General features: G+C 36.8%; 2 protein-coding genes across 2 annotated transcripts; one reads left to right on the top strand and one right to left on the bottom strand.

Annotated features, from left to right (window-relative positions):
• Positions 1-9: 9 nt before the first annotated feature.
• Positions 10-4,859, top strand: LOC145780959 (uncharacterized). Its single transcript, XM_082592644.1, has 4 exons — positions 10-1,709; positions 2,065-2,178; positions 2,865-2,927; positions 3,830-4,859. The coding sequence occupies exons 1-4, from the start codon at positions 1,597-1,599 to the stop codon at positions 4,149-4,151; spliced, it is 612 nt and encodes a 203-aa protein (XP_082448770.1). The 5' UTR covers positions 10-1,596; the 3' UTR covers positions 4,152-4,859.
• A 301-nt stretch (positions 4,860-5,160) lies between these two features.
• LOC145780990 (phosphatidate cytidylyltransferase, mitochondrial-like) lies at positions 5,161-7,630 on the bottom strand. The gene has a single exon (XM_082592682.1). The coding sequence runs from the start codon at positions 7,538-7,540 to the stop codon at positions 6,485-6,487; it is 1,056 nt and encodes a 351-aa protein (XP_082448808.1). The 5' UTR covers positions 7,541-7,630; the 3' UTR covers positions 5,161-6,484.
• Between the last annotated feature and the right edge of the window lie 2,378 nt (positions 7,631-10,008).

Raw genomic sequence — 10,008 nt, 5'->3', positions numbered from 1 at the left:
TACATTAATGCAATTCAATTCCGGAAAAAAAGTTACCTTGTTGATCCACAAGTAAAAAAAAATACAGCAACATTGCATCATGACAGTTATCATGCCTATAGCCGAACACGTTTGCAAAATTTAATTTTCGTCATAGGAAATGCCGTGTTGTTGACTGGGTTTCTCCGCTGGTGGTGATATAATGCACTTCTCACTAAGAAAGGTTTTGATGACAATGATTTCAATATCGCAATATTTGATCAGTTTCATTCGGATATCTTAAATCGTGATTTCCTTATGACTACCGTACCTGTTTTCACGTTTGCAATTATGGTGTACTTTGCTAATCCGCATCCGTATTTGCTTCTTTGCAGCAAAATGTAAATCTTTTCCACTTGCAATAAAAACCTCTTACCAATATTTTTATCATGCTTTGCGGCATAGTGTGCCGAAGACTTAGATTCTGAGATGAAGTATTTTTGGCTGCTTCCACCGGCAATCGAACAGATTCTTTTACGACTTTGTCAACCACTGTCAGTTGTTTTAATTATTGTTCAATTGTTTGTATTTTGCAAATATTTATTCACAAACCATATCAATTTGTACTGAGTCTGGATTAGACTGACGTAGAAGTCAGTTCACCGTCATAGAAATAGGCTGCTGTATCAATCAAACAAGAGCCTCTGTTGAATGCCTATTCTGTATTTTGTGCCGTGTTTTGTCTGTAAATGTCGTAACCTAGGACAGAGGTGTACCGTAACTAATAACTATACGCTAACGCGGTGGCCACTCCAAAAAAAAAACCGTTTGTGTTGAAAATGTAACGATCAACGTTCTGAGCTAAGCTCTTTACTTTTTTGAACAATTACGTTTTGTCACTTTTAGTTACGAAAATCCAACAAAATTTGTTTAAAGTCATTTCAGCTCTTCCTTTCCTTGTTCGTCGTACTATATTCCAGCTAGAAATCTATGTTCTTTTGATTTTGATTGGACGCCTGGTGTTGAATCAATGTATTTTGATGTTGAATCAATGTACAGTGCTAACCATAAAGTAAGGGCAAACCGCATAACATCGTATGCCATAAAGCCTCTAAGCATGCGAAACTGCAAAAATGTAGCTTGCAGAGGAGCTCTCTCATTGCGAGGATAACAATTCCTGCAATCAATGTATCAATTGCAAATTGTTCTGGCGTTTACTATTCAGGCTCATGCGGCTTGAAGTGTCGATAAAAAAGAGTTTCTACAGGTACGACGTGATGTGAATGCGTGTGGTATTTGGTAGTCAGCTCTTCGGTGTTGAGTATCTGCTTTGTTTCAATATTTTATGATGGATTTATAACATGGACCATTTTGAGTCTGATGCAAAATGCAGTAAAATAGATAAGAAGATTAAAGGACGCATGAAAATATAAAAGATTACGACATTGTCACTCATTTCTAAATCCACTCCTCGCGAAACTATCTCTTGTTTTGGTGGTACATCATATTATGGTTCATCTGTTTCCGTGCTTAACCTCTGTAAAATTGATGCTCAGTCCATGTACATAAATGATGACACTTTACGACACTATTTTGGTTAATTTCGTAATTTTTTAGAGTTAGTGCACACATTAATTTATGGCTTTAAACAAAACTTTGAGCCTTTTAAACAAGCAACATTTTCATTCCTTGCTTCGACGGTGTCAGTCCTCAAGTTTTTCTGCGCTGGGTTGGAAAATCGAAAACTACAGGTAGGTTTTTCAGCTACTGTACTAGGATCTTTGTGGAGTGATGTAGGAAGATGCTGGTTTCTCTTCCCTGTTCCGATTTCTGGTGTTATTGAGAATGAAAAGCTGTACAGGGATTTTTCTTTTAGGATGCACCCGAAAGATCAAACGTAGCAAGTAAAAAAGAGTTAGCCTGGTTTGGAAGCTTGTATAATTTATTGACGAAATTTTCTTCATCATAAAGCTGGCTTCTTCAGTAGCCTATATCGTTCAAATGGAACCAATTCTTTGTTTTGTGTAATTTTTCTTATCATTATTTTATCACCGTTTCTTCTTAGCTTAATTTGGAAGTCTTAATTTCAACTGCCTTTATGAACAGATATTTCATACCTATACAGACGCGCTGGACAGATAATGATGAGAACAACCACATCAACAACAGCGTTTATTATCAATTTATTGACGTTGCAACGACAAGTGCTTATCAATTTATGTAAGTTGCATTACACTTTTGCGATTAGCCTACTGTGTCGGTTTGGGCATGTTAGAACATCATGTGACGTCTTTGGGGAGGGATATTAATATCCCGTCACGTTGCCACATATGTGGGTTGAAAGAAACGATGTCAATTTGAGACCTACTTGTCAATTTGATATCTTAAAATTTTTTGCAAAATTACACTCAAATAATGGATTCTAACGCTTTCTGGAAACACTTTTAGGGTACGGTAATATTTGTATGAAATTTATTACTGTAGCAGATAAACAGCTATTAACTTATTGAAGGTAGCTCTTACACACGAACGGGCAAAAAGTGCGGCTAAAATTAGAGAACACCAAAAACTCAGCTACAAAAACCCAACAGAGTAAGCGATTTTGAAATTGCTTCCACAGATTAGTTAAAAGAAACGTAAATCGCCTAAACTTTGCGCGATTCACGATTTGCAAAATTTATTGGTGTCTTTCTGTGTGTCTAAAACAAGTCCTGGGGAGTGTTAATAGCCAGATGTCTTGGAAAACGATATAAATTTGTACAAATGTTATAATACCAAAAGAGGGCTCAACTTCGGAATCCAAACTTTGAAAATTTGGAGGGCCATGGCCCCTTCCGCCCCCCTGGCTACGCCAATGGCTAAGACGTCCGCTTCATTTTCTGACTAACACTTTGTTTTTTAAACAGCTTAGAGAAAGGTGGTGTACCCCTGCAGTCGGCAGTGCGTGCAAAGACATCGTGCACATACAGGTACCACGTAATTAGCCGCGTTTACGCTAGTTTGTGCTTTAACGTAGGCCAAACTATCTAGTTTACATCAATGAATATAGTTTTAATGTTCTTCAATTTATGGTTTTTATTAGTCGCAGTGTATTATTGTAGCCTAATTGATTTACTAAGTTATTCTTCTCAAACAGTGTAGCTTGTAATACAATTTTGGTATTTTTTTTTAATCAAAGACAATGAAACCTAACAACTAGACGGCATTTAACATAATATAACTTAAAAATATACTAAAAATTACAAACGTTTTCGGCCATACTCTTATTAGCCCTTTTCAAGTAACCAACTGACTCATTTTCTTCATAAATTGAAATTAAAACACTGATCTGCATACACAAAAATTGAAAAAAAATAAACGCATAACAAGAATGAAACGGCAAGGCTTAGTTTATTTTCATGTTATTATGTTAAATGTCGTCAATTTGTCAAGTTTTATTTGTCAATGTAGCTTGTGTGATTCAAATTCTTTTTTGCCATAATTTAGAAACATCCATCATGACAAGTTATTTCTACTTTTGAGAACGACCGGAAAGATTTCTGTGAAGACACTTTGTTAACGTCTTTGTTATTTCCTGGTGACCTGCCAATTACCTACCTTTCTATTTATAGTCCTTGATTTTTCACTTCTCTTCGAAGAAACAAAATAACTATACCCTCGCCATTTTTTTGTGACATACAAATCTCAAAGTTAAGAGAAACAGAAATTTACTCAACGTAATTTCTGGTATTTATTCAAATATAATTTTAAGACAATTTTTGGAAGTCACAAATCAAGGGGCGCAACTCTGAATGCTGTCGATTTGAAAATCTGGTATTTACAATATTGCGTTACTTATGGATGGTGTTAATAATTTTTTCTGTTTTTGTAGAAAACCCATGCGGTACCCCCAAATACCACTGGTGGGTGTCGGGATATCAAGGTTAGGAAAGTCCAGTGTGGAGCTCATGATTGGTTTCTTTGAACCTTCGTCAGAAGATAACGATGATTTGTTTTCTGAGCTGGATATCGGGCTATCTGGAAGTCTCGTGGATGATGATAGCACTGGTTTATTAGCTAAACATTACATGTCAAAAGCTGCTGTGGTTGGAAATGCAACTGTAGTCCTCGTATCGAAGTCTGATCTCACTAAATCGATTCCTTTTCCTCCAGAATTCGTCACGGCGGCAAACTCTATAGCAATTAATAAATAGTATAAAAGGCTAAAATATCCCAATATGCCAACCCTGATCTAATAGACATTGGCGATCATGGTCTTCGAAACTTCTCTGTCATTTACGGTACCATCTTTACATGCGTTTATTCGAAGCAATGTGTCCTACATTTATGTGTGAAGTTAATTTCAATATTCTGCAATAGGCTACTGACAGAAAACCTGTTCTACGTAACCTGCAGCATCAGTCTGTTCTGATTTAACAACCGGTTCGCTCTTCTTTGATGCTTCAAAGCCTGGTTCGCACGAGCAGTCTTACTGTAGCTGCCTGCATCATGGACTTCGGTTGTGCTCGGCAGAGTCTACATGAAAAACGATTCTCTCAGAGATGCTTTCAAATAAAACTGATTTTATCAACTGACGTGAAAATTACGATCTTACGTTTTTCAGCTGTTGAATCACACCTCAGCAAAATTAAGTGCAATATTTCATCTATGCATGACTGAAACAACTTGTATTTTCATCATGTTTTTCTGTTAGATTAGAATTACACAAATTCCTTCTTTTTTTGTCTTTGCCAGTTCCAGGGATATCTATAACTACGTACTTACGTAGTAATAGTGCCGTGTCAGAATGGGAGCTTTCGCTGTTGGTTACTCTCTGAGGCGAGTCGACTCCGTGTGTTCTGTCAGAAACAACTTGGGTTGTAGTAGTAGACTAGTAGTAGCGTATCGCAATAAAACATTACGTATCCCAAAAACGAATTTTGCTGGTTTGTGTCACACTCAGACAATCGGAACCACGGATTATTATTTTACCTGCGTGATTGAGCTAGTTTTGTTTCCAAACCGCGGGAAAACTTCAGCAGTTGCGAGCTGATTAATCCCATTGGTTTCGTTTCATGGCGAGTATTATAAAATGAACACCACTCCGTTTTTTGTTAACTAATTCTATAAGGGTTTGTGTGAATTGGTTGGTCATTTCAACAGGGTGCAGCAAGGAAAAAGGTCAAGGTTTTATTAGGGTATTCAAATATCGTTTGACTTTGAGGAACTAGATATAATTACTAAAATAGAAACATTGTAATTTATTAATAGATTGGGCACAAACGATAAATCTGTCGTTAGAAGACAAGAAAATGACGTACCGTAATGTATGTGATATTCAAACACTTCCTCGGTTTTCAACGAAACCACCCTTATTGTGAAACAGATTTGAAAGATATCCTCGTTTCCAGCAGAGTCAGTACGATTGCTGCCAAGCTGCTCTTTACCCACTCTTAGAGTGCCTATCCATCATTTTATTTACCCAGGTGCGAACTGTTATATCCAAGTGTGGAACCGGTAGGCCGACATCAAAACTCATCCATGCTTGATGCCTGTCAAGCACGAGCGTATATTTTGGAGGTATACAGATTACAGAAGTCTTCTGTTCACCTTCTGGCAAGTCAGGGATGTCTTAGGTAAAAAAGAAGATGATACAAAGCAAATTAAGTGATGGATTCTCTGGCAGCTAGTTGGCTTAGGGGTCAGGGCTGGAAAGTAGTCATTTCCACGACATGGGTTCGATTACCACCCCTACCATTAGGCTACTCTTTTTTCTTCTGTAACTACCAAATCAAGCTAAAAAAAAGGATCAACTCGCTGGCTGAGAGCTAAAAGGGTCACAATTGGACGGTAGCATCTTATAACATGTTCTGATTGGTTGAACATAGCTTCTGATTGGTTCGAGATTTCAGATGCAGTGGCAGAATTTTTTCTTGTTAAAGTGGCTACCATATAGTAGTAGTACAGTATAACCGAAAACCTATGAAATGTTTTTACCCATTTAAATGCCATACGTTGCAGTTTGATTGTATTGTTGTTGTTTGCGTTATTGTCGCACGCTTTTATTAAAATCTTCAGGAATTTGATAAAACAATTCAAAGTAAATATAACTTGAAAACAACGCTATACCTGATCTGTATAAGTGACATATTTGCTTCGACAGAGATAGCGAGAAAAAGTTATCAAAATGCAATTCAATGGAATTGATCAGCTGCGTCTACAAACAAATCGTTGAAATACCAAAGAGGTTCAATTTTCTCTGTGCAGTTCAGCAACGCACTTGAAGATCCGCAATGGAAACTTCACTTTGTCAACCGTCGCTACCGGGCTTGGATTAGTACTTCCAATCCTGCGCAAGCATGCGAAACTGCAAGGATTAAACTTCTCAAAAGGTTTTCTCGGCCCGACAACAAAACTTTTCCCATAAATCAATCAAGTCATTGGCTACTGGTTGCACAATGCACATTTTATGGATAAAACAGGCTTATAGTGCGATGTCATTCAGCTACTCAATAAACAGTAAAAATTGTGTATGCCCGTAATGAAATCAAACGTAATCACTACCGGTACGAGTTTTTGGTGATAAAATGCTTTTCATCATTTTGTTAATTTTTCTGGAAGCATATTTAGTGCTTGTCCATATTCCTGCTGTTAAAATCCCTTTTAAGCTTTGAGTCTTAGTTGATTCTTGTACAATCTTGATAACAGACTGCTGCAAAACGTCAGAAATATCAGGGTACCGAGCTGCACTTTTTAGAATTTCTTCAACATCTCGAATGTGTCGGGCTTCCATGTCGAACACACGACACAAACGAGTTTGTAAGTGAAAAGGAAGCTTTTGTAAATGAAGATGTTGAATAATCGGAGTTTTGTCTTGTTCGATTGCACCACGCTCTTTGTCCCAAAAGATAAAACTTTTATATGGAGCTTGCATTCTACGAGATGTTTCACACACTCCATTCAATACAGGATAATAAAGCTGGCGAAATCGTTCAATATTGGAATTGACAATGTTGCTCACCTTATTTCGATCCTCTCCAAATGTCATTCTAAAATCACCAGCATAAGAAAGACCAGCTATTGTGTGAAAAAACTGAGCTTCAGTAAAGGAATCTGGCAATATTAAAAGAGAGGTAAGAACGGCTCCAATTAGATTTGATTTCAATCCTTCCAAAAGTTTAGGTGAGTTTTCAAAATCATGATGTACAATATGAACAGGCTTATGTAATCTGCCTGCTATGTATAAAGTTTTCCATTTCACAAGGTCATCAATCAAATGTTTTTCAGATATGACACCATACTTTATTTTTCTGTCTTCAACCAGAATGTCAGTATTGAAATACACACCAGCACCATAATTTTGCATGAGATTAGTTATTCTTTTTGGGCCAGCCATACGCATGGGCAAAGCGTAATCTTGATGATTCATCCATAAATTCTCAGTGTGCCAAGAGAGCGGATCACGAACGACAAATATACAATCTAACATATTACTTGAAGAAGGTATTGTGTTATTTTGAGGAAATATGCCAGAACCATATGAAAAAACAAGGCTCATATTTCCAGGAAATCTTGAAAGAATCTTCTGGTACAACAGTGACATTTTAAGTTACGTTGTCAAAATTTGCATAGTAGGTATTCTGGAACAAGTTGAAATGAAAACAGTAATGAACACGTGACTAAAGCTAGATTAACTCCTGCAAAATACAAAGTAGAAAATAAGTTAAATCAAAAACTTCATAAGGCTATTATGACAAAGGTATTGGGTGGTCTAAGATCATGATGACAAGTTTGTGGGTTCTAAAAAATTGTATCGTATCAACACAACACACATTAATTAATGCTGGTTTATCATGAAATCAAATTATACAAGATTTTAAATCTCGAACTGACAAAGGCTCTGATAGAGGTTCCTGGCAGTTTTGCATACTTGTAGAGGCATTGAACTACTGATTCAGGGTGGTTAACGAGATTGACAGAGTAAAGTTTCCAATAGTTATTGCCAAAGACTCTTTCTACCGACTAGGTTCCGCTGAACGGAGTACAATCCTAAAATGTGTTGCTCAAGCACACATCACAAGAGCCAAAATAGTGCTGCTTGATCTTGAGTCAGGTGCATAACCACTGAGCTATAGGAGTTGTACATTTGTACAAGTTTGTTGTCAGAATGTTTACCATTGGCAGCAACCACATTAAAACTCCCAATTCAACATGACATGCAATCAACTAACTGTACATTGTACCGTACAATGTATCTTGCATTATAATTATGACTTATATACCTTTAGTAGTATTTTACTTGTTTTCTTTATTGTATCACTATGCAACTGAAGGTATTTTGTAAGGTTCTGTTTCTGGTGATATACCTTCAGTTGTATTTTTTTAATGTATTACAGCAGGGCTACTCAACTGCCCGACCGCGGTCCGAATCTGGACCTTCTGGGTGTTGATGGTGGATCTTGAGCTTTTGGAAGAATAATATCATTGCCACGTTTCAGGGCTTCTTTAAACATATTTCTACTGGGAGGAAGCAATTTTTACTGTGATTATCGTAGTTGCTGGAGGGCTTCGACTCCCCAACTTCTCAGAAATCCAATTCGAGTTACATTTTACCTAAAAAAGTGGTTTGGTACAGATATTATAGTTTAGCTTTTGTGGTTGCTTGTGAAATAAATTATTCACCGGACCGCTAAAAATATTCAACTTGTCAAACTGGACCTTTTTTGTTAAGATTAGTTGAGTAACCCTGTATCACTATTATCAAAGTAACTTTTACAGCATGTTCAGTGTTCACCCTTTGTGAGATCATCAAAGGGTGCTTATATAAATCTGCTTAGCATTGAACACACTTTTGTGGTATTATTTCTCATTAGTATAAAAATATCACAGTATAATATTATGTAATTGCAACATAAAATAGTGAAAAACCATATTATTACAATATGATACTGTAATACCTACTTATAACATAACTTAAATTGTTTGAACATTCTATCTCCCAAACCAATAGTCACAAAACAACCATTTTGCGTATCAATAATCTATACAAGTTGGTAATTAACTCCCATGAGACTGACACCAAACAAATGTGAAATTATTGAAGTTTGGAGGGTGTAAAAATGAAGCCCGAGCAAAAAAACTCAAAATGAGCCATCTTGTGGTTAATATTTGGCCCTGTGGACAGTCATTCAGGAAGTTGAAACTTTCAGGAAAAAATCTTGTTTGCCTAAGCTATAAACAGTTCAAGTTTCACATATGTAACCCAACTCCTTCAATAGCAAATGCAGCTGTAAAATCATGAGCTTGACCATCACATGCAAAAGTCACAGCTCATCTGTATGTTGAAGAAGAAGTGCTGTACCACAATCACCAGGGCCATTAAAAGGATAATTTGGACCAGTAGCAATAAAATCATCAGGCTCCAAATCAATACATTTCTACGAAAAGGGTCAGATGGTTTCACATAAATTTCCCCACAGAAGTTTTGCAAAATCATCTTCCAGCAAGTTATGCCAAAATAGTTTTTTTCACCCTATAAAACACCGGTTATGTATGGTTTCTAATGCAAGCCTTTCTCGTGGCTTAAACTTTCCTGAACTTAGCAATAAACAATTAGAAATTTGTTTTGCAATAAACCAATTCAAAAGTTTTATCCAAAATTTCCCAAGTTGGGAACGAAATTTTCTATATGGCAACACTAGTTCATTCAAGGAGGCGCCACCAAGTGAATTTCTCCTCATCACAATTTCTTTTCGCCAGCGCTTCTTTTTTTCAATGTTTTGCCTGAGAGAGAGAGAGAGAAACCTTTTATTTCGTCTGTTGCGACAATAGTACGGTACAATTTTGTTTGTTTGTTTATCTTTATCCTGCATTGCGGGAAAGCGGACTTGAGCGCTATGCATCGATGTACGCCTTCCGACATACACCTGACCCACGCTGCAGCCGACGGCAATGTCTGTTTTCCGGTTGTCTACTTCACTTATGACTTAAATTTGGTACTACCCATTACTCGAAATCGATCACTAGGTAGAGACAATTATCGTTAAGTTTCTTGCCCAGAGAAACAACAGC

The sequence above is a fragment of the Aplidium turbinatum genome, chromosome 12 (genome assembly GCF_918807975.1).
Source record: "Aplidium turbinatum chromosome 12, kaAplTurb1.1, whole genome shotgun sequence".
Taxonomy (NCBI): domain Eukaryota; kingdom Metazoa; phylum Chordata; class Ascidiacea; order Aplousobranchia; family Polyclinidae; genus Aplidium; species Aplidium turbinatum.
This window is presented reverse-complemented; position numbering and strand designations above follow the sequence as displayed.